This window comes from Haemaphysalis longicornis, unplaced genomic scaffold, assembly GCF_048455015.1.
Source record: "Haemaphysalis longicornis isolate Haplotype H1 unplaced genomic scaffold, Haemaphysalis longicornis Haplotype H1 scaffold_2, whole genome shotgun sequence".
Taxonomy (NCBI): Eukaryota; Metazoa; Arthropoda; class Arachnida; order Ixodida; family Ixodidae; genus Haemaphysalis; species Haemaphysalis longicornis.
Genome location: NW_027526295.1, coordinates 252,865,230 through 252,891,014, shown reverse-complemented (window position 1 = coordinate 252,891,014; position 25,785 = coordinate 252,865,230). Strand labels below are relative to the sequence as shown.

At 47.6% G+C, this 25,785-nt stretch overlaps 1 protein-coding gene across 1 annotated transcript in view; it reads right to left on the bottom strand.

The window, feature by feature from the left end:
* The window catches only part of LOC144168594 (oxytocin receptor-like), a 133,148-nt gene that overhangs the window by 56,209 nt on the left and 51,154 nt on the right, over positions 1-25,785 (bottom strand). Inside the window, exon 2 of the mRNA XM_077697543.1 lies at positions 9,963-10,973. Coding sequence (XP_077553669.1) covers positions 9,963-10,965 — 1,003 coding nt within the window. The 5' untranslated portion in view covers positions 10,966-10,973. The remainder of the gene's footprint in view (positions 1-9,962; positions 10,974-25,785) is intronic.

Sequence of the window (25,785 nt, the reverse complement as noted above, 5' to 3'; positions counted from 1 at the left end):
TGCTCTGTCATAAGAATCAGTAAAACACAACAGCGAAATTTTCAGTTAAATCTGCAGCGAAATAAGCATTATTTGCGGTTCGGCGGCTGTCTTGTGGGGGTGCTTGGCGAGCGACATCCTGCTGGCGTGTGACTTCGGCAAAGGTGTACTGACGTCATTTCCGTGACGGATATTACATCAGTAAAATCTTCCTGTATCCCGGCATAAACCACTTTCGTGTTAAAATATAAAACCCCAAAACGAACAACCCTAAGTAAAACGTACTCTTTAGTACTAAAGGTTGCTTCCAAGCAAGAAGGCCCTGCGTGCAGGGGTGCACCCTTTACAGGCCGCTTTCTTCGTTGTACTGGCTTCATTTCCGTGACGAATATGGCGTAGGTCAAATTTTTGTGTATCCAGGCATAAAACACTTTCGCGTTCAAATAACCGAACAACGACACTCCCCGAAGGGATATGACAGACGTAGGAGTAATCGACATAAATTTACACTTTTTTTCTTTCTTTTTAGATGCGCGAAGAAATCGTGGTAAATGGGGTGCATATTATGTGAATTTTTAATTTCGTTTTGCCGCTCCCTGCATCTTATTTGCTCCCAATAGAGAAGCTGAGCACAGATGAGGATGCTGATAGTTGTGGTACAAGTGGTTCAGCAGAGTGTATGGGCCCTACGACATGGTCTTATCACAACGCTATGGCATACCCCTATTCCCGTTACGTAATGACGTTATGACATAATTACGTAATGACGTAATGGCATCACCCACCATTTCTGCAATAATAAAGGCTAAAGTCATCATCATCATCGCCAGTATGATGATGTCCGCTACAGGGCGAAGTTCTGGTTTGTTGATTTCGCCTATACTGACGATCTCCAACATTTGGTTAGCTTCGAAGAAGCCTGCGTATAAGCTGCCTTGTATTTTGTCTCTCTTTTTCTGTGGTATTTTGCTATTTGTGCAATATCATTTCCACAAGAACGCCTGCCTCTTCACGGAGGACTTCTCCGTATGCATCGCCGGGGTCCTCCTTGGAGTCCGCCACCATGAACACCACAGACCGAGTGATGTTGCCACCGCAGATCGCAGATCCCATCATGTCCCCCCCCCTGCTGAGAAGCGCTTAGCTGCCCCTGCGGAGGACTCACCATCTGTGCCACCGGTACCCTGCGACGACGACAACACTGGTGATGCCCCCTCTTCCCAAGGAGACGATGCCACGATCGTGGGTGAAGGAGAAGACGTCGTTGAGATGACTGACGCGGACGAGGAAGGCTTTAAGCTGGTGAGCCACCTTAAAAAGCGTACCGTCGGGATACCTGTGATCGTGTGCCCGACTAAAAGCGACCAAGACCTCAGGAAGGTGAACCCCATCACCCTGTTCTCAGAGTTTCAATCTCTCCTGGGAAAGGCTCCGATTCGGAGTAGATTCACTGCTCAAGGTGCCCTCCTTGTTGACGTAGCCATGGAGAACGATGTGAATGCTTTGCTGCGATCTGACCGAATCAGTGGAATTACAGTGTCTCCCAGCCTACCTCACTCGTACGTGAAGAACACGTGTATCATCAAAGGTGTGCCCAAGTAGTACACGGAGGAGGACCTTCTGAGCTATCTCAAGCCTCAAGGGGTACTGCATGTGAGAAGGATTATGCGTCGGACTGGCTCTTCGGGAGATAACTGGAAAACGACCCCATCTGATGCCGTAGTGTTGTCGTTCGCCCCAAACACTGAATGGCCGAACATGATTAACCTCGGGTTTACAAGGCACGCAACGGCCGATTACACGGATACCCCTCCACGTTGCTTCAAGTGTCAACGCTTTGGGCACGTCGCGAAATTCTGCAAAGGAGAGCAACGCTGTAAACGGTGTGGTGGCCCGCATGACTTTCAGTAATGCAAGGAAAACTTTGCCTGCGCCAACTGCGGCGGCGATCACCCTGAAAGTTTCAGCGGGTGCCCATTTCGCGTTAGCGCACACAGGAGGAAGGATTTCATTGAGGGACCCAAATCACCTCCACTGCCACCAGACAGTGACGGTTTTCCGGTCCTGCGTCCATAGGAGTCATTAAAGGCGACAAAAAGCACGGAACCTAGCGCCAGCGTTTCACAACCAGAGCCACAAGATTCCTACACTACTCCTGCAGTTCAAAGCGGACGCGATCAGTACGTCAACGTCTTGAAAGAGCGTCGTGCCCTTTCAAGGGAAGTCAAGGTAGACGACTATTCAAAAGTTGTACGAGCCCTTTTTACAGCCCTCCGGTCCCACCTTGCTTCCATGACTCCAAGCTTCTTCAAAACCATTCTGGTGACCATGCTGAACCTGGAACTTGTCATTTTGGGGTTTACTGCGACGCTCCTACCACAGTTTATTGTCCCTTCGGAGCATCATGGCCTCTAATTCAAGATCTTTTCGGTATGAAGTCAAACGCGCCACCATACTTGAATGAAATGCAAGAGGCCTCAAGCGCCGTTTTTCGGACTTTAAACAGTTTGTGTTTATAAACAATTTCCCCATCATCGTCATTTGCGAACCGAACGCCACGGACGCGTTCAGGCTCTCTGGATATGAAGCATTTGTGTCACCAGCTAGTGATGCTTCTAGTCAAGTCCTGGTTTTCGTCCGACGGGAACTAACATATGACCTCCATTATGTGGAACCTCATGACAGCAACCAATACATTTGCCTCACAGTGAAGAGGAAAAGTGTCTCGTTCACACTCATAAGAGTTTATTTATCTCCTTCAGGACGCTTTGATTCCAACAGATTAGACAAAATCATCAGAGACACCCCTGGTCCTTGGGTCCTTATGGGGGACTTTAATGCCCATCAAATGCTCTGGGGAAGCCACAGAAATGATCCAAGAGGTCGAAAACTGGTTTCACTGGCGTCCCGTCATGAGCTTTGCTGTGTCAACAATGGCAGCCCAACATTTCTTCGCGGTACGACGTATAGTAGCTGTCTGGATTTGGCTTTTGTCTCGAGAAGTCTCATTGACACCATTCAATGATTCCCAGACATGGAAACCCGTGGAAGTGACCACCTTCCAACATACCTGAGGATCGAGGGCTTTGATGGTTGTCTTCCTGGGAAAATCATTTGACGAATAGACTGGAAGAGGTTTAAATCTCGCATGGAAGATCCCTGCTGCGAAGGGCTCTCATCGACTTTTGAAAGTGCCGTAACCAGCACTGCGCAAGATTCCATGCGTTTTTTCCGGGTGCATCCCAAGCTTACACGATTTGACGAAGTGCTAGAACATCTCAGAGCTATTCGTCGTCGTGCAGAACGAAGATACAGGCGTACTAAGTCTATTCATGACCTTCGGGAGGCCCGACGTACACAGAAAAAAATTCAACGTCGCATCGTACAAGTACAAGCACAGCGCTGGAAATCGTTCTGCGAGAAACTTGATCCTGGGAAACCTCTATCTCACATCTGGAACACTTTCAGGGGCCTTCTAACAACAACACAGCAACGTCGACCTTTCAGTGCTTTGGCACTCATCAGAAACACAGAGAGGTCGACGTAGCGGAGGACATTTGCTTAAGAATCGCCAATGGTCCAGCTTCGACCAGCCAAGCGGACATACGCGTCGTCCCCGTATCACGCGACTCCTGCATGGACGTCCCATTTTCAATGAAAGAGCTCGGTGCGGCGTTACATCTGTGCTGAAGTAAGCCCATCACACTCTTTTTGTATCGGCTGAACCAGTCATCGCAAGATGGTTTGGTCCCTGAGGATTGGAAGGGTAACCACCTGGTCCCAGTTCTTAAAGCAGGCAAGTCTCCTTTTGACCCGGCATCATATCGTCCTATAGCCCTTGCAAGCTGCATTAGAAAATTAATGGAATGGATGGTTTTAGGTCGTTTGGAATGGTACCTTGAGCACCGTAAAATTTACCTTCATGCTAGAGCTGGATTCCGACGCGGAAGTTCATCCATCGACAACGTAATTGACCTTGTCACATCGGTGCAGCCCAACAAATCACTCAAACGTTCGTCAGCCGCTTTGTTTCTAAACGTAAAAGGAGCGTAGGATAACGTAATACATGACGCCATTCTGGGCGTCCTACAAGATGCAGGAGTCGGTGGACGGACATTTAGATGGATCCAAAGCTTTCTACCAGGAAGATATTTTTTCGTTGAGACTTCAGATGGCCCAACATCACAGCACTTTGTTTCTCGTGGAGTCCCGCAAGGAAGTGTGCTTAGCCCTACATTGTTTAACCTCACGTTGATAGGACTTACTACCGCACCACCAACCAACGTCCACCCCTCCATCTATGCTGATGACATCTGCATTTGGGCATCAGGAGTTTCACGCCCTCAGATTCGGGCCCGTCTTTAGAAAGCCGCAACACTAACATGTTTGTTCCTGCGTCGAAAAGACCTGGAAATATCTCCGGAGAAATGTGCACTGGTTACTTTCACCCGCAAAAAAATGTCGCAGTATAAGATTTCTTTAAATGGTCAACATATTCCTTACGTCAAAAGTCACCGTTTTCTGGGAGTTATCATGGACCGGGATCTATCATGGACTCCTCAAGTTTCATACCTGAAAAAAGGCTAACTGCAGTGGTCCAGCTATTCAAGTTTTTGGCCGGAAAGACGTGGGGTGTCTCCGTGCACTCAATGTTACGCCTATACGATGCCCTGTTTCTCGGTATTTTGCGTTACAGCCCGCCTGCATTAACCAACACATGTAAAACGAACCTACAGGCAATTCAGGCCATACAGGCCCAGGGTCTTCGTACATATCTCGGTCTCCCGCGTTGCGCCTCAACTGTGGCCACAATTTGCGTTGCAAGGGATCATCCGATCACAACTCACATGACAGTGGAGACACTGAGGGCACACATTAGGCAACTCACCCGGTTGCTCCATCACCACCTTGCATCCCTGCCTTCAACACGACCGCAGGCATCTTTTTGTAAGGTGGTTGCCGCTCACAGTGGGAGCTTGCCATCGAGCTATGCACCTCCATCTCGGCTCTCGTCGGCACTTTGGTGCCTGTCACAGCCACAACTGCACTTAAACATCTTGGGAATAACAAAGAAAGCGGACCTTCCACCTAGCGGTCTTCAACAGCTATCCCTACTCTTTCTACATGAGGCATACAGAGGCCGGGTCCATGTCTACACGGATGGGTCGGTCACCACGTCCAGTTCTGCCGGCGCGGTTATGATACCACAAAAGTCGACCGAAATTCATTTTAAGCTTTCAAACTCGACGACGTCAACCGCTTCTGAATTGGCAGCTATTCGGGAGGCCCCTCCATTCATCCAGCGGGAATCGCCAGAAAAATGGGTCTATGCGACTCGAGGTCCGGTCTTCAGTGCATCCAGTCTGCCCTCCGCGGCGGCCCATACGAACAACCTGTGGCTGAAATCCGATGCTTATATGACACATTAGTCAGGCATAGACATGATATTGTTTTCCAGTGGCTCCCAAGCCACTGCGGCATTACTGGGAACGAACAGGCGGATAGAGCGGCTCATGGCGCCCACACAAGTGCAAGATTGACCCGCATCCCTCTATCACGCACTGATGCAGCAAGGTCGCTGCGGTCCATTGCCCGGGAAGTCACTCTCGCTAAGTGGAATACCCCTGAGTTCTCAAACGCTCGTCTTTACTCGCTCGACCCACATTTGCAGCGCCATCTACTTAATAACGTGCCACGCTCGGACGTCACCTTACTTTGTCGCCTGTGGCTAGGTGTTGCCTTCACCGGTGCTTACTCCTACACCACTGGAATGGCCAACAGCCCTGCTTGTGATGCGTGCACCACCGACGAGACGATTGAACACCTTCTGTGCCATTGTGACCGCTTCATAACGCCGAGGCAACAGCTCTCCACCACACTTCGCCGACTCGACGACCACCCCTTTACAGCGCAGACAATTTTGTGTCATAGGCATTTTCCGTCACAGGCCGAAAAGGCTATAAAAGCCTTACTACTCTTTTTGAAGGACACGGGCCTGTCTGAACGATTGTAGGGACATTACTATAGTGCAGTGCCCTTAGTTCGCCAATTTTATCAGTGGACCGTATTAGTTTTGTGCATTTTCTGGTTGTGTGCGTTGTTTGTACCGCCTTTCTAGTTGCCTGCATGGTCACCCCTTGTGTTTTTTCTACTTTTCTTTCTCTCATTCTCTCCTTTAATATGTACCGCTGTCCTGTCTTTCCCTTTCATTTCCCGTATCCCCTCCCCCCTGAGTAGGGTAGCCAACCGGACAGTTTTCTGGTTAACCTCCCTGCCTTTCCTGTACTATTCCTTCCTTCCTTGGTTAGCTTCAGCTTCAACTTGCATATTGATCGGAAGATTCGGGTGTCGGCCAGATACTGCAATGGGCGTCGGTTTCTTTCTGCGTGTGTATGATTAGTGTTCATTTGTGCTCAGTGAAGTTTTTTTTTAGTTCCTTTTGGGTTCACTGGTATCCCGGGATGTTATTTATTACCATAGCCAAGGACCACCATGATCCTTGGCCTTGGTATGTTCCAATGGGCCCCAGCCGATATTTCCCAGGAGGTGTTCGTCCCAAGTACTCACTGGATTAGTGCTGCTTAACCTAGTTGACCGTACCACCAGTGCAACTATGCTACCACGGCCTACGCTCCGGTAAAAGTGTCTACCGAAGGAACGAGACGGGAGAAGGCGGGGAGAAGTCCATCGTCAACGCTCGAACCAGCTGAATGAGACGCCGCTGATAAGAGCATCAAAATTTGTGGAGCAAACTCATGTTTACCGCCAGTGAAAGGAACAGCAGCAGCAAACAAAAGATAAGCCACGGTGCAGTACACTTCTTGCGATGAGAGCAAACAAAGAGGAATGCCTTGCGTGCCGGCTTAGCGTCGACTAAAGAAAAGCGGAGATGTGAAGATTAGCGGTTCCTGGCCATCCGACGGCTTACCGAGAGATCTAGAAGATTGTGCTCGAGCTGGAACGGACAAAGACATCCTGGGAATGCCGATTCAAACGAGACATTCAGGCCTGGCAACTTCGGGTACGCACGCAATTTGTCACTGGGTCAACTTCAGGCGTTGAAGAAAGACGAAGAAGCTTTGTCTTGTCTGAGTAGGTTCGTAGTTTGACCAAATGAAAGAGGTCGGGAGAATTTTCGGTAGTCTTCGTTTTGTGCTCCGACACCAAGTGTACCGTTTCATTTGTGAATTTTTCGCTGCAAGTTACATCTCGCAGGTATACTTCACGCTCTGTGTATAATCGGTCTTCCTTGATCAGATGGATCATTTTACTTTTTATTTTAGTTAATTTCGTGTCGCTAGCGCCATACGGGAGCGAGAGAAAAAAGTGTATCTTGGCAGATGGTTATAGCATCAACCCATCTTTGTGAATGGGCAATTGTGCAGAACAGTCAAAATACCGTCCTACATATTGTCTTACAAAACATACAAAAACGAGAAAATTTACATCTTTGCCATGACTAAACTGCGACGCATGTAAAGTTTAAGCTTAAGGACACAATAACCAGAAGGGGCACGTAACGGCTAAGCGTTTCTATTGCACACGCCGTATGCAGTTGACGTAAATTGTAATCATAAGAGCTCTGCACTTGCCACGAGACTTCCAAAAAGCGGAGCTCATGGAAAAGTTTGTTGGCGCATAACGGCTCAAAATAGGACCGTTTATTGAAGCTCTTGGGTCGACATCCTTTTATCTCAAAACTTCCCTTACGAATATCTACAGAATAATTTAAGTAGCTTTAGAAATTTTGACGCTACTGTGGTTGAAGATACAGAGCGTGTTTCCATAAATCGTTCAACATTTCTAGGTTCGTCACCTGACGTAATTAATCTTTATGCCAATAAGTTGCTCTTGGAAGGGGCTACAAACCCCATTGAGTATGTTATAAAACCTTGAAATTAACAAAGTTTAATGGGTAAACACATTTACTCATATCTTACACAGCACACGACGTAATCGAACGGCGTTTTTTTTTTTGCGTTGTAAAATTGTAATTGTAACGTGTTTTTGCACACCACTTCATATTTCAGAGGCCCATAAATTTATCGTGTTTTTCTGTCTGAAGACTATTCATACAGAAATTTAAACAGTGTAACTAGTTTCAGGATTTCAACCCGCCATTTCAACCCTCACAATGCTTGTCCTCTTGAGAGGTGGCAATAGCTTATTTTTTTTTTTTTTTTTGTCTGAACGCGTAGAATTGTTTTGCGAGAAAGCTGGGTTAATGGAGGGTTTGAATTTTTTACCGTGCTTTTCGAGGCATGATTTTTTCTGCGGCAAATATCACTAGTTCCGTCAATGTGCCTTCTACAGTAAAGAGCCGGAAGATATGGGCAAAACCTTTCCAAACTACTATCAGTTGCGGCACGGTCCATACATGCCAGGATTGCGTAGTGCACCCGTAGCGTAGAGCAGATTTAAGGCAAAACACAAGTACGTAAACAAAGCCGGCGGCGTACATTTAACGCTCACATTAAAATAGCCTTAAGAAAATAAATTAAAAAATAAAACCGACTTCCACCCACTGTGAAATCTAATGAAACATCGGTGATATGGTTCTTTTCTGGAGTCGACACGAGCGTCAACGGGCGGTCGCCCAAGAACGGCAGCGCCGTCGCCACGCAAATTTTACGGTTCGCGCAAAGGAATCGGCAGCTAAACGTCAGCTGCGGGAGGCTCCCTCTCGTCTCCCTTCTCTGCCGGGAGAAAAAGGAACCCGCCGTACGAGACCATTGCGCCCTCTATCGGTGGGGTCTGTGAACCGGTCTTTCCGAGGCCGCTAATACAACTACGTGCCGCACGAGCTACAGCAAACTTACTAAAAAGCTGGACCTACAACAGCTCCGCTGTTAGAACCCTGGTGAGAAAACGGCGTTTAGGCAAGACTAAAGCGGAATAGAAACAAAAAGTAAAAAAAAATTCTGCCCCCTGTTGTCTAGAGCTGCGCCGAATGCAACAAAATAAAAAGGTGAAAATTGGTTTGGATCGAAAAAAAGATTTATTATTTATTATATCGGGAAGAAAAGCACGCTCTCTGGCGCTACCTCATGCTGACGCGAGCAGCGCAAACACAACAAAAACAAAACAATAAAAAAAACGCTGTACGTGTGGCGTTGTCAACCTGCGCAGTGAGCGTACAACTCTGATTGGCTGGTTGAAACCGCGCCGATCCGGTCAACTCCACCCGATCGTCTGAAAACAAAGCGCGACGAGAAGAAATCAGCTATAAACACTACGGGCTACCACGAAATTCCAAAGTAGGAAGTTTCGACCCAATTTTATACGTCACCACTGAGGGCATAAAAGAGAGTTAAACCTGTTTTAATGAATCCCTTACCTTCTCTCCACGCTTATAACGTGCTCGAAGCGGTTTTCGACGCCTGAAGATTACTCGTACAATTGGTTTAAAAATTCATTCCGAGTTGTCCCTTCCAGAGCCCCAACTTGAATCAACCGAGAATAAATTAGGACAAGGACTTCTTGCTTCCCAACAAGCGCACCCAGCTGGACGCAAGAACCACTGCGAGTGTGTTTCGCGCAATTAGCAGCTTTCAACCCGAATGAGACAGCGATCGCAGCAGCATCCTGCGGAGTTCTTGGGGTGTTATTTTTGTTACATTTCGCGCCAGTTGATTATCCATACACACATGATTAAAGTATGTTGTTTCTCTTCAACAGAACTGGAGTATCTGGGAAAAAGTGCTAGCTAGTGATTAAAGAGGTGAAATTTTCGTCTCAACGGTAAATTATGAAAAACATTGGGCCTTACTGGCTCTCCGTCTATTGCCGGAGCAGGCAACGTGTGCGCCATATATTATTTATTTTAGAACAACTTTATATTGCGAAACGAAGGCAACAAAGCAAACTGCAGTTCGTTTAATTTAATATCCGCCAGCGGTATTATTGCGGGTGCACTAAGCACTAGTTCCGAACCTAGGGTTCACGCACTTAAGGCCCGTTCACAGCAGAACTGGTACACTTACTTGTCCAGGCGTCACTCATGTCTACGTTGGAGCCCCAGTACATCCACATCTGGACGCAGATGAACGGCGACGAGCAGACGACGTAGAAGCTGATCACCACCACGGTGATCTTGACCGTCTTGATCTTGGCGCGAGACAAACCACGGGCCGACGAGTGGCTGCGCGGCACCAGCGCCCGCGCGTGAGAGTCCGCCGTCACCTGCGCTCCCCCGTGGCTGCTCCTGAAGCGGTAAGCCTTGGCGCGGCCTTCGAGGTCCGAGCTCTTGCGCTTGAGGTACAAGTTCTGCCAGATGGAGCGGCAGATGCAGATGTACGTGAAGCTCAGGACCAGCAGGGGCACGAAGAACACGCTCACGGCGTACCACGTGACGTAGGCTCGCAGTCCCCAGGGCTCCACGTAGGTGCCCCAGCAGTCGGACACGCCGGGCGCCACCTCCTGGTAGCTGAAGACGAACAGCTGCGGCACGCAGCAGAGCAGCGACACGGCCCAGGCGAGCGAGACGAGAAGCTTGGACTTGGCTGGTGTCCAGGAGCAGTTGGAAAGCGGGAAGCAGATGGCCTGGTACCGGTCTACGGCCGTCACCACGAGCACGTAGGAGGAAAGGTACGGTCCCAGGATCTGTCCGTATTTGACGCACTTGCAGAAGAGGTTGCCGCCCTGGAAGCGGTACGTGGCGTCCCAGCCCAGCTGCGGCAGCACGGTGAAGAAGGCCGTGGTCAGGTCGGCCACGCACAGGTGGAGGAGGAAGTAGTACATGCGCGTCATCTTGGAGCGCCGGGCGTTGAGCGCCACCAGGACGCACGAGTTTCCCGCCACGGTGAAGGCGAAGATGAAGGTGAGCACGGCGAGCTCGATCTGCGCCAGCGATTCATCGCGGTGCACGGCGTCCCACGGACCTGTCGCGTTGGCACTCGCGCTCTGGTTGTCGCCGTCCTCACCCGGAAACGACGATTCGGGACCAGCGGGGTGCTGCATGTCACTGGCTCCTTCCACGAAGTCCATGACTCCAGCTGTAAAAAAAAAATACGACGAAACGAGGTGTAGAAAGCTGGCATAAATTTGTTGATTTCTCTACGTAACACAGACACAAAGGTGTCTAAAAAATTCCATCAGCACCCCTTTTCAACAGGAAAGAAACTCTCGCCGCCGATGGATACAAAGGAAATGACTCAATATTTCAGCCCGGCAACTAATTCCTTTTATGAAAAATTCCAAAACGATCTATTGGGGTTGTCGTGCTCTGTACTCTGTATGTCACCCCCCCCCCTCCCCCACAGTTTCCATTATGATTGGAAACCCTTACTGGGCGTTTGTGCAGTAATGTTTGCGGATAGCTCTTCTTTATAGCTATGCTGTTTTGGCTAGGGTTCCGCGTATTTTTCATCTGCGCAAGAAAAAACTCCATGCCTCAGGTGTACGTATTTCAAGCACGAGGCATTCCATATCGTAAAAATTTCGTTCGGGCGCGCGCGCGCGCGTGTGTGTGTGTGTGTGTGTGTGTGTGGTGTGTGTGTGGGTGTGTTGTGTGTGGGGGTGTGTTGTGTGTGGGTGTGTTGTGTGTGTGTGTTGTGTGTGTGTGTGTTGTGTGTGTGTGTGTGTGTGTGTGTGTGTGTGTGTGTGTGTGTGTGTGTGTGTGTGTGTGTGTGTGTGTGTGTGTGTGTGTGTGTGTGTGTGTGTGTGTTGTGCGTGTGTGTTCATTCAAACTTCTGCGTCACATCAGCTTCTCTGGGAACCCGCCTTCGCCAAGGAAAATGGATGGTCATGATTTTTTAAACATGAATGTTGTCACAAGCGCGCAAATTTCTGAATGTTAGGTTGTGTCGTTGCACGTATACGTAATACCAAATAATAATAAAAGTGTGCCTCTATGTAACTATAGCCCTGACACCAATTCTTAAGACGGTACTACAAAAAGCTCCCTGTGACTTTTTATTTTACACGGCTCGTACGGCCGGCTTGGACGAGTCATGCAGATGAAGGGACTTTGGGATAAACTTCTCATCCCGTCTGGTTGGGATGAGGAGCTCGCTGAGCTTAGACTGCAATATTAAATTACAATCGACTCTGGAAAACAAATCTCTAGTACATTTTCGCCCGTTGGACATGTCTTTTCTCCAGAGGTGTCATTCTGACCCCGACTTCTGCAGAATTAAGTCCGTCTGTCCCGCCTTTTACTTCTGCAGAATTAAGTCCGTCTGTCCCGCCTTTTACTTCTGCAGAATTAAGTCCGTCTGTTCCGCGTTTAAATTAAGCTCAGGGAAGTCAGCCCTTTTGTTTACAGTTTACACATGTCAAAGCCGGTTGTCTGGCTAAAGATATTGAAGTCGGTTCCTCCACACACGCGAGATATTCGCTCTTCGCCTTGAATGGAGCCCGAACGTCCCACTCCAATAAAATATTTGCTTTTTCCGTTCATATTTTGCGTTGAGTTTTAAATTACCTTAAATTCGTACTAATCCAGCGGCATATGAGTAAAACAAAAGGATATTATTAATTTCCTCAGGCGTGTTGACCAACTTAACTCTCTTTCAAGGCCTGAATATTAGAAGATCTCCTAGACTAGTTTTTTCTTGTATTATCACCATTGGTAAGGGCAACCTCACTTCTTTGTATTAGTTTCCTTGCTTTATTATCCTGCGTCGTAGTTTTCCTGGATTCATTCTCGTTCTCGTGTTGTCGAAGGAATCTTTTTCGAGAAGATTTAGGGTGAAAAATCGGACGTCAGTTTACCTGAAAATACAATGTCATGACATTATTTTTACAGATACTTGTCTAAAGGGACCCTGCAACACTTTTGATAAACGCTTTCCTTTTTCCTTCGCGTCTGGAAGCACTGCGAAAGCTAGTCATCACCAGCACAGAGCTGCACTGCGTGATTTGCCTGTCGCACCAGATACGCCTTCTGTTTCTGCTTTGTTTTTGTGTCATTATTTTTAAAGTTACTATCGAAAAGCGTTAAGTGCTGCAACTGAAGGAAAACCATCCAACAGCCGCTACATGGCCTCAGTGACGTAATTCGGGCCGTCCAAGAATGTCAAGACCTGGAAAGAGAGAAAAATCTTTGGAGCGAGTTTCCAAGTTATCCGATGGGCATAGAGCAGTAATGTTCGGCCGAGGTACTTTGCGATCCCCTAATCTAAGTACTGGGTGTGTTGGGGGACTATGTTCATCAAGCATTTAGGATTTCAAAAAAATTGAAAGAAGTTTTCCAGGGTCCCTTTAAGGGTGGGTTAACGTGAGCAAGCGTTTCTCCATAATCAATTGTTCATAATCAAAAGCAGTACGACAGCAGCCACACACTAGGCTGCTGTTTCATTTCATTATATATCACATACATACATACATACATACATACATACATACATACATACATACATACATACATACATACATACATACATACATACATACATACATACATACATACATACATACATACATACATACATAAAACTCCGCTGTTTGAAATTGAAAGAACTGGCATAACCGGCTCCCCACTGTAGTCCACATAGAGAGGATATTCCTCCTTATAACGAAGCATCGCTTATAACAGAACCAGTTTTCTGTCCCGCATACTTGGCTGTAACGAGGGTGTACTGTGCTTTGGTTACCGCGAGAAAATTTTATTCTACTCCATTTTTTTCGCGAGCACTGCGGACAGGCTTTATATGCGGTGGTTTTCACGTTTCCAGGTGCACGACTGGCCTTATACGTCGCGGTGAGAAGCAACCAATAAGGGCGCAAGCACAACCATGCTGCCCGTTATCCGGAATGCGCACGCGGCTTTGAGTCGTTGAGCGAAGCCGCGACTGTAGCTGGCGGGATAAACGGGGCTGTCATCCGATCGACAAGGTGTACTTTGGCGTATGACGCGAACCGCGTACAGCAAAGCAGTACGCTGTTCGACGAGACACGTCTGGCCTTCGTGACTAAAGAAACAAGCTTGAAGGGAACTAACTGTGAAGAGACGAATCGCGAACGTTATACGGATGCTTCTCGGTACGGAACGCTTCTCCCAGGAATGACGGGAGCGCCAGCACGCTTGCCATCTCAGCGCACCAGGGTTGATTTTCCCACGCATTGTTGTCCAAAGATAAGAAAAAAAATCGCCATTTTCTTTTTTTCGTTAGTCCGGTGGGCTGTGCGTGAAAAGCTCTATTTGTGTTTCGTTCAACGCAGACGCTTCATGATGTTGATTAATCAAAGCGTAGGTTCTAGTGAGGAAGTACCCCTACCCTACCTTCATGTATTTCGTTGTTCTAAATTGAAGCCTTAGCAACGAAGTCACTGTACCAGGAGCTTGACGTACGATGAGTTTGACGTTGCTTGGCAGATCAGGCTCCCAAACGTTAAGCCTAAACAAAGGCCTAGCAAGGGACATTTTCCCAGGCTCTTTGCCACAGTAACGAAGAGAAGACGGCGAAGACAAAACAGGAAAGCGATGATGATGACGCTGCGCCTTCCGCAACTGGAAGCAAGCTCACCAGCCGTACCGAACCGCCTCAGAAGTGCAGTGGAGAACGGTTTAGGTAACGGCCAATCAACTCAATATCTACAGCCAATGAACAAGTTCAACGAATACCGAAACGAAATAAAATAAATAATTAAATAGGACGGCCCCAAACACTAGGAGGGTCAACCTCAGGAAATCGGTGCGCGTATTGAAGCGAAGCTTTCTATGCCCCGTTGATGGCGTCGTTCGCCGCACAAAACTCACTGCAAGAAAGCAAACGTTACAAAACTGGTTTAACAAGAAAAAAGAACGCTTCCCGTGGTCGGAATCGAACCTCGGTCCTTCGCGTTTTGTAGCCGACGTCCATCGGATTGCGCCATTCCGACACGGGCCAAGCAGTTTGGAGTCCATATTTTGACTTTGACTCAGGTTGCACGGGAGAAAGCTTTACTTTTTAACTATTGGTCACTTGAAAAGGCGGCTTTCGTTCATTTTTGAACCCTTTACGCGTACCCTGAAGACTAGCAAAGGGTGACACGCCCACAGAGTAGCGCATAACAGTGGCTGTGTACTGGACGAGGCTTTACAAGTATAGGAACGCATGCTTTTGATTGATTGATTGATTGATTGATTGATTGATTGATTGATTGATTGATTGATTGATTGATTGATTGATTGATTGATTGATTGATTGATTGATTGATTGATTGATTGATTGATTGATTGATTGATTGATTGATTGATTTAACACGCCGACGCAACACAGGCGATGAGGCGCGCCGTAGTGGAGAGCTCCGGATTAATTTTGACCACCCGGGGATCTTTAACGTGCGCCGAAATCTCGTACACACACAGGAACGCATGCTGTCCTCACACTTCACTCCACGGTCACCCCAGCCCAGGCGTCTATAGGTTGTAAAGCTTGAGCGTAGGAGGCTAGATCGTAAAAATGTGTTCCTGTTGCCTGAAGCCTCGGCGAAGCAAGCGCCGATAGGGAAGAAGGAACGGTGGAACAACGCGAGCTCTGAACGGAAACGAATCAACGATACCACGGTGGAGAAGAAGGAGGGCAGGTTATTTCAGCTTACACGGCACTTGAGCAGTGAGGCTGCGTGGCAGAGATAAGGTGCGTCCCTCAGCGATCGGGCATTTGTGTCCATCTGCACAAACTATGTGGAGATGATTGCGTAGGCCTCGAACGGAGATTATTGCGTAGGCCTCGGTATGTATTCGTGCTTACACACCTCCAAAGAACCTACAATAGACGGTCGTCTAGTTTTTTTTCGTTTTCCATCACTGATCGACCCTGCCGTGCCACGCTACATTTCATCACGACACTCCGGTGTCAACCCCAGCTGAAATAATGCGCTTAGAGAGTGAGAGAGAGAGAGAGAGAGAAATAAACGTTTATTGCACCAAAAAAAAAGGAGTGATGGATGATCTTCGATGCTCTAACGTTGATCATCCCGGGTGGGTGGCGTCTCTAGTCCGGGATGCCATGGCCTTCTGGTACTTGTCTGGCACGGATCACCAGGCCGCGCTGGTTTTCCAGGACCTCGTTGCACAGCAGGCCCTCCCACTGCTCCGTCGACGGCGCCAGGATTTCTGGGAGTTTCTTGACGCCCCTGCACTCCCATACCATGTGGCAGAGCGTGTTGGACGTCATGCAGAATTTGCAGTGGTAACTGTAGAAACTTAAGTGAATCACGACTTCAAACGAACTCTTCCCCTCATTCGACGCAAGTGCATGCACAGAACTAAAAAAAAAACAAATTGGCGTAGCTTGCATGGCGCAAGATTGGAGAAACAAGTAAGCTGGCGCCCCCCCCCCCCCCCCCCCTCCCCTTTGTCGGAAACCCGCATGTTGCACCTCACATAGATTTCCGGACTTGCCGCTGAAAATTCTCCACGACTCGCGGGCCCAGATCGTTGCTTCCGCAGTTTTTCACACCTCTTCCAAAGCGGACAGCGTTAGCACGAGCTATAACCCGCGGCAACCAATTTCGCCAACTCGACGTCTGCGTTCTCCACTTCAGGAGCGAACGCACGTGCACTGGCGAGTGGTACAGCACGCAAGAGATCACGGCACGAACGCTGGGCAGGATGTTCTTTAAGGTAGAGTGGTGCCGGCGCGCGCGATAACGTCATCGCTAGGCGAGGCTTGGCTCCGCTTACGCGGCTGGGCGAAGGTAGTGCCGGGCGCCTCGCCCCAGAGTAGGCCTGCCACCTTTTCCCGCAAAAAAGAAAGAAAAGAAAAAAGAAAAAAGAAACCGGTTTTTCAGGGTGGGTGGGGGAAGAGGGGACGTCGTATATATAGAAGGTACGCCAGAGTTTTGTTTTTCTTGTTGTTTTTTTTTTGCGAGCGTCAACGGACCAAAGTCAAGCTTAAACATCTCTGCTGTTAAACATCCTCGTGCTGACCTCGCTACTGCATGTACCGCAACAACATCAACAATTATGATGATGATGATGATGATGATGGTGGTGGTGGTGGTGGTGGTTGTGATGGTGGTGGTGGTGGTGGCAATAATGATGATGAGAAGGCCTTGAGAGACAGATGCGGAAGGACGTTTATTCGGAAGCGTTGCAACCGTCCCGGATTCTATACCAGCCTCCGATGACGATGATATCCACAAGAAGACGCTCGGATGGATATTGATGAGGATGATGATGTGGGGAAGAAGATGAAGCACAGGATGGTGCCCATGAATGTCGAGCCGGTCACTGTAGATGTACACGATGCTCAGAACGCCCTCAGAATTATCAATCAATCAATCAATCAATCAATCAATCAATCAATCAATCAATCAATCAATCAATCAATCAATCATACAACCAATCAATCATTCAACCAATCAATCAATTATGCTTATTTACGTGCCCAGGAACAGCCAAAGGACTGAGTGCTGGTGCACGGATAGTTAAATAAAAACAAAATACAAGAAACATATTGCAAGAAACAAACAAGCGACAAGACACACACAAACTGAAGTAGTGAAAATGACACAAATAAAACACTGGTGCCGTGAAAGGTGGGTACAGGTAAAAAGAAAAAAAGGACGGATTAGTGGTTCTGCTTGTTGTAAAGACCGCGCAAACAAAAGCAGAGCAACAAAGTTGGACAGTAATACGTGCAAAACAACGGCAAGAACAACGGCAATAATAATAATAATAATAATAATAATAATAATAATAATAATAATAATAATAATAATAATAATAATAATAATAATAATTACATGATGATGATGATAATTATATGAGGATGATGCGTTACTGCCACCTTTCGGTGAGCACACACACAAAAAAAATTCAGCTTCTCAAGGCCAACAAAACAGCTTGAATGACTGTGCCCTGAGGATCAGTGAGAAAAACAACAATGGCAAAACATCAAGAAAGAAGAGATAAATGCACTAAAAATTAACATTATGAGAAAGCTAATAGCTATAGAACAATAAAACGAAACAGTTCACGCTTAAGCAGTACAATTCGCGAAAATATTTATTGCCCTTGACACTTGCTCCTGTCGGCACTTTGTCGTGATAGCATACATTTTATCCAGAAGTAATTGAAAAAATTACGTCCCTCCGTCTAACGACAATGATGGTTGGCGCGCTCGGCTTTCTGGTGAGGGATTCGTTCACTGTAATTGAGGTTGTAGAGATGTTCACAGAGTTTTAGTGACGGGACGGTCGCCAGAGACCACGAGAGCTTCACTCTAAATCCGAGCTGATTCGGCCATGTCGGAATAGCGCAATCGAATGGACGTCGGTTTCTAACGCGAGGGACCCTGGTCCGATTCCGACCATGGGAAGCATTTTTTAGTTACTTGATGGGCCCTCGCTTATCATCATCATTATCGTTTTGTGAAATCTATTCTGTAAAGATGGCTTTCCTGCAGCGTATTCCTGTGATGGGACGGTCACCAACAGTGGGACTTTTGTCGTAATACCCCCGCAACATAACCACATCTTTTTGACTTGCCGTGTCTTGTAACACCTGGTACCATAGCTTACCAGGGTATCTTCTCTTCTTCCTCTCCTGCTTTTTGGGTAGCAACGAACGCGTTGAACGCTATGACCTCTTCGGCCAATCTTTGGTTGGCCGATCCCTAGGGGGATCCTGCCACAATCATCATCAATGTACCGTGTACAATGTGCCGTATATGGCCGGGACAGGGCCCGCGCAAGAGGAGCTTCGCCCTAAAACAAGCTGGACTTCCGGATCACGTCCTTGCGTTTCCGGTAAAGAAGATTTTGCCGAAATTAAGCTTTTCAGGAAGGTCATGGAAACAGAAGAAAAACAAAACATTTCGCTGTTATCCTGTATCTCTACGCCATTTCTCGTAAGATATAAATGATTGCTGACGAGTCTTATCTTGACGTCATATTTTAAGCAAACAAGAAGTTGGAGAACACAAGCCCCGAAAATTGACGGGAATCTTAGATAGGAGCAAAAGGTTTTATCCAGAGAAAAGCAGGTGTAATGCGCCGTATTCCATTCTCTTGTGTGATAAGATGTGCGTTCGATCGATTGTAGGGTTTAACGCGCCGACGCAACGCAGGCGATGAGGCGCGCCGTAGTGGAGGGCTCCGGATTAATTTCGACCACCTGGGGATCTCTAACGTGCGCCGAAATCTCGTACACACGGGCGTTTTTAGCTTTTCGCCTCCATCAGAAAAGCGGCCGCCGCGGCCGGGTATAGAATCCGCGACCTCGTGTTCAGCAGAGCACGGCTTAGCCACCGCGGCGGGTATAAGATGTATGTACATTTCGTCGCGTAAATGTGCAGTTGCGTGAGCACCCTAATTAACTCCGTAAATTACATGGCCACATCCTACTTGTCAGCCCCTCGCTCGGTTCGCAAGCGGCTGTTATCCGGTGCGCAATTGCACAAGTGTTCTGTTTACAAACAGTCACACGCCCGCTATGAAGATTGCTGAACCTTTCTTCTGGGGAAAAACATCCCTATAACATCGTTAGTTCCCCGTCTGTGTATTCATCTGATAGTGAAATGGCCTACCTGGGCGAGAGAGAGGAACGCTTTTATTGAGTCCGGTGGTTTAGCAATGCGTGGTGACACTTGAGCATGTATACATTATCTTGCGTGTTGTGTAGGGATGCGCCTTGTGGACATCCCGCGCTCGTTTAGACCTTTCGTGACTCTTAAAAAGAACTTCCAGTTAATCAGCGCTCGTCCCGTTGGCTTCTCCTCTTTGTACCGCCAGTTCGCGCAATTGCACAATTATGAATTTATCAGAAACGCGCGTGGGTTCCAAAGAGCGAAAACTGATACTACAAACGCGTGAGCGACCACAGCGTGGGCGCGTCTCTGCCTGAAAGCAGAATAGTAATATGTTTGCCAAACTTGATGCTCATGCTCCTTAAGCGAACTTCCGAGAAGAAGATTTAGATTTCCGCTCTTACTCAAATAACGTTTTGGCCGACGACAAAGATTGATGGAACGTAGGAGTGGTTTCCACGAGTCTTCTTTTTTTTTTTTCTTCCGTAAAACTATAGGTCTCCGTAACACAGGGATGATCACATCAATGAAAACGAGTAGGCGTTCCAACGCGATAAAAACCAGCAAAAATAACCTGCTCTATGTGCGAGCGATACTCGGCCAAATCAAAACGATAGCGCAGCTTTCGCGTCTGCAAGGCATAACAGGGCTCATTTTCAACGCTACTGAGCCTGTTTAAGCCCACAATAAAGGACCTCTGAAACGCCTACTCAAAAATCTGAAACGCTGTTCTAGAATCACGAACGGGTTCAGTTCTTGGGTTAGGTGAGCACGAAATTTCTGAGCCAACTTTCACGTCTCTCGGGGCATCAGATAGCTTATATAACCAATTCAAAAGATTTTTGCCTTAGGGAGACATTTTTTTGTCGGCTTAGGTGCCGTCAAAGCGGCCTTATCGCTGCCTTAGGCCGGCTCCTTTTTATTTCCAGCAATAAATGCATGCTCTAACCATCTTAAAAAACAGTGCAACTGAAGCAAAGCAAAGATTGAAAACGTAGTTGCTTTGGTGAGCCAAAAAAAAAAAAAAACACCACAGTCTCGCGCTGGCGACGGCCGTATCAATCGCGGGGTTGCCATACACGAAGAAATAAGCGAAAACTTTAAAATCAGCACCAATACAAAACCCCTCCGAGCTGCCTTACAGGCAATTCACTTTCTGCGTTATATTCGCGTTATTATTTTCGGTAAGAATGCGTAAATGGGTGCGCTAAGAAAATAATTGGAGTCTTTGTCAAACTACGCTAGACCGTCGGAAATATATACTTATATCACTTCTTAATTCTTGGTAGGCAGTATAGAATTAGATCAAGAGAGACCACAGCTGAGGGTTAACTGGTTCATTATGTATGTTGACAGAGGGTTATGCGGGCGAAAAGGCTGTGTGCAAAACAGCGGTGTTGCTGTATAAGCTATCGGAAGACCGGAAGGCGGCTTCGAAGACCATGCGTTCCATTGAGACACAGTGGCCTTGTTCCGTACTTTCAGAGTTTTTGGTGTCAAATCCCCTACCGCTATTGCGTGAGGAGAGGCAATGCAAGGTCAATAATTGTGCCATTACCCTTGGCTAGCGGAGATGAGAGCGGGGCCGGGACAACTCGAATTGCCTCCGCTACTGAAATGATGAGCGTACAAATTTTCACGGAGTTCTGGTGAATACGGCGCCCGGTCCTGTTCTGGTTTGTCTGCTGACACAGAGGCCCCGCTGGCGCTGTCACACGACGCAGCTGCAGGTGCAGGTAACGACTCCGGCGTCGCCATGGATTCCGACTCGGATGACGGCGTGGGTGTCGCTGCAGTGGGCGCCCCCGCATTCACGGGCCCGCAAACAGGTAGGGGCGGGAAGACTTCTTCGAAGCTTCCATGTCAAGTGTTGGAAGCTGGCGCTTGCACTTTGACGGCCTTCTGAAGTTCAGAAAGAGACTTTTTACGAGCAGCACCTTTCCCAAGCTGCTTATGGAGAGTAGCCTTCGGTAGTCGGTGTTTTTGTCAGCCTTAAGCTTGTGTATGGCCTTCTCTTTCCGAAGCACCGGGCAGCGGGCAAACGTTGACTCATGGCTGTTCCCACCGTTGGGGCTCCGAAAGCTACCAGCGCCGCACGCAGAACTTTCGTGATTGCCACCGCACCGAGCACAGCGACTCGGAAGTCTACACATGGTTGCCACATGGCCAAAACGCTGACACTTGGTGCATTCCCTGGGAGCCTGAACGTAAGCATATACGAGGTAACGCGTGTAGCTTAGAAAAGCGGGCTCAGGCGCTGCCCCGGAACGGGGGCAGAGAGGCTGTCTAAGGCGTTGTGCTGCTGAGCCCAAAAATGCGGGTTTGATCCCGGGCCGTGGTGGCGGCTTTTCTGATGGAGGCGAGAGGCGAAACCGATTGATTGATTGATTGATTGATTGATTGATTGATTGATTGATTGATTGATTGATTGATTGATTGATTGATTGATTGATTGATTGATTGATTGATTGATTGATCAACGCAGGCGATGAGGCACGCCGTAGTGGAAGGCTCCGGATTAATTTCGACCACCCGGGCATCTTTAACGTGCGCCGAAATCTCGTACGCACCGGTGTTCTTGCTTTTCGCCTACATCAGAAAAGCTACCGCCGCGGCCGGTAATCGAACCCGCGTCCTCGTGCTCAGCGCAGTGCAACGCCTTAGCCACTGAGCCACCATGGCGGGTAGAACCGAAAACGCCTGTGTGTCGAGATTCAGGGGCACGTTAAAAGATACCCAGGTCGTCAACGTTAATCCACAGTCTCCACTACGGCGCACCTCATAACCTAGGTGCAGCTTTGGCGCGTTAAACACGATCATCATCATTACCAGCCTATCTATACGCCTACTGCAAGGCAAAGGCCTCTCCCATTAATGTCCAATTATCCCGGTCCTGTGCTAACTGCTACCAATTGATCCCCTCAAACTTCTTTATATCATCGCTCCATCCAACTTTCTGCCGCCCCGTGCTACGCTTGCCTTCTCTAGGGATCCCCTCTGTTACCCTTTATGACCAACGGCTATCTTGCCCTACGCGATACTTAATTGTAAAAAATTAATGTTTTTTGCAAGGTGTGCTTTGTGTGCGTGTGTATGAGGGGGGGAGGGTGGCAGTGTACGTAACTTTACGGGGCATTCTGTTTATAAAGAAACTGAAGTGAGAACATGACGAAGGCTGGATTTGAGAGAGAGAGAGAGAGAGAGAGAGAGAGAGAGAGAGAGAGAGAGAGAGAGAGAGAGAGAGAGAGAGAGAGAGAGAGAGAGAGAGAGAGAGATCTTTAATGAAGTCTGGCGATGTTAGCTGGGCTAAAATGCCGAACTTGCTACGCCAGTTGATGACGTGATGAAAATGATGGCGATGATGTTCAAGAAGTTGATGCGCTCAGAGACGGCGAGGTATTCACAGCAACTGCTCCAGACCTGTGTGTTGCAGGTACTCTACTAGAGCTTTGGTAGCCCGTAAAGCACGTTTGGGACAAACCCATGGTACTAAAACGTCCTTTAGCTGCATGTCCACGGAAAGCGGCAGTCCCAAAGCCACTTCGAGGGACACTCTTTGAGCACTGAATCGAGCACATTCACAGAGCAGGTGCTGCAGGGTTTCTCGCACATGACAGTGTGGGCAGAGTGGCGACGTAGCCTGTTTTATCTTAAAAAGGTAGTTGCGCGTGTATGCGACATTCAACCGCATGCGATGTAGAATTGCTTCTACCTGCTTGGAGAGTCCTGGTGGCATTTTAAATTTGCAGTTGGGATCGGATTCATTCAAACATGCGGGCATTATCAACAAGCGGGTACTTAAGTGAAGTTACGAAAAATGCATCGAATCATTATCTAATTATTGTGTTTAGAACACAACAGTTTTGTATTATGGAAAATAAATCATTTTGTATTTGTGGTTTTGCTCGTTGCCAAAGTAACTTCGCTTTATCATTAAAGGCATCCCTGCCTGCCTACACTTAGGCTATTATGAGCGCCGTAGTGGAGCTCCGTGTATTATTTCTAATCCCATGGCTATTCTTAACAACATGCGCCGTAATCCGATAGACTGACTCTGTTGTTTCAACTCCTCCTCTTCCTTGCTCCCGCCGCCCCCACCCCCCCCCCTTCCCGCCTGGAAGACGATCCACCCCGTGCTCAGTGGCGCTTCGATCTGTAGCCCCTCAACAATCACCGTGGTTATTCAAAATCCGAGAGACAGCCAGTACATAAACCTACAAAACAGGGAGCTCAGAGATATGTGCCACCAAATTTCGCCCCCAGATACACTAGTATTTAAGTTTATATTGCGCAGATGGTGAAACTATACTGATAATATTTTATCATAATAATGAGCTTGTTATTGGAGACATAATAAAGAATACGCCGACCTCAAGAGAAAACGAAACAATGACGTTTCGGACCCTGGAACGGGAGCATTGCTCTCACTAAAGTTTGTCTTCAGTGATCATTCCCGACCAGATGGGCGTCCGTGGAAGCCTCTATTCCATCAGCCTATTACTGTCTACTGTAGGACGAATGCGCATCCCACACACTTCCCACCACACCAATCCTACTCAATCCGAATCCATCTTTCGTCCTAGAATACTATCCTGCATCCTCCACCGAGATTATTCTGTTCCCTTGCGTTTCCCCCCTCCGTTCGGCTGCCATTCTTGTTAGTTGCGCTATATACCCGCTGTCATTCCTTACAATCACACGCCCGCCCAAGCACGGCTTATTTTTTCTAATTCTAGCTGCAATGCTTTCTACGCCAATTTGGCCGTAATCTATGACGCTCGGTTACTATCCCTAACTACCACTCCTATTAGTTTTCTATCCATGGATCGTTGGGCTGACCTTCGTTTTATGGCAGGGTGCTTAGTACGACCCAACTTTATGCCCCATATAGTCTGCACCGGAAGTACGGAGTGGTAGTAGACCATTATTTTTAGGAGCAGCCTGGAGATCAATAATTGAAAGTGGCCTCACCCTAATATGCCCATACGTTGATTTCCTTCTCGAGTATTCGAGCCGCACTGGCAACCTCGTCCCCCTTTTCTGGGGTTTTGTTAGCTAGGACAAAGACGATCGAGGAAAGCCTATTGAACATTAGATTCAATTTCTTCCCATAATTCTTCTACTCTACGACTAAGCTTTCTAAATACAGCTTCATTCTTTGTTAGTTTTCCGCGGACATACTCAACATAACGACGTTATCGGGAAATATCGAGTGGCTCAATTATTCTCCGTTCATTCGTATTTTTTCGTGTTGCCTACTTCGTGTATTTAAGCCTCCTACGTACCCGAATACTTAGGCCGTGAATAGTTTTGGCGGGGTGATGCGTTATTGCCGGACGCCTTTCCTATTAATGAATGACATTATTCACTCTTTATTAACCTTCCTAAAGCAAGCCTTTTATCGCGGTTGGGGAAAATATTGGGGGCTGCTTTGCGGTTTACTGCTAACGTGGTAAATAACTTGATATCAACAGAGATTTGGTTGACGGCTGCGTTATTGGGACATTACAATTATTATGTACTATAATAAGTTATTTTTACTTCGCTGGAAGTGTCATTGAACGCCTGGGACATTTAGAGAATGCTCTAGAAAGCTACTTTAGCGCAGTACCTCCTCGGTCCTTGAGTAGGTCAATAGTGACTGCCTCTCTAACAGCTTTACATTGTCCTCTTTCTGAGCGTCTTCTCCACCTCGGCTTGAGTTACTGCCAGCACCTACCTCGCCTACTTAGTCCTTTTGGTACGGTTTCCTGGCTGTAGTGTTGCTAGTACACAAATCGGCAGAGAGAATCTCTCCTACTTTCCTTACCCCACCCATGTCTATGCCGTTCGGTACACGGTGTCACTTTTGCCTCTGAAGGATACATCTGACAGCAAGAATCATTGTGTGTTCTAAAATTCCCCATTTTTTATCCTTTCCTCATTTCCGGCCAAGTTGTAGGCACGAATGTCACTAAGTATGCTTCTGCGAATATAATTTGGAAACCCAGCGTATAGTAGTTGGTCCGTCAGGTTTGGCACTTGCCACGTATGTCATTGTTGTGCATTCTTGCGCACGCACCTGTAATAATAATTCAACGCCAGCTGCGCCCCAGTAAATAACGCTCACGCCCTCACTCACTCACTCACTCACTCACTCACTCACTCACTCACTCACTCACTCACTCACTCACTCACTCACTCACTCACTCACTCACTCACTCACTCACTCACTCACTCACTCACTCACTCACTCACTCACTCACTCACTCACTCACTCACTCACCTACAGATACATATGATCCTGTCGGTGCATATATGTGTTATATACGTTGGTATTCGACACTGCTAGCGTACTTGAATCCTG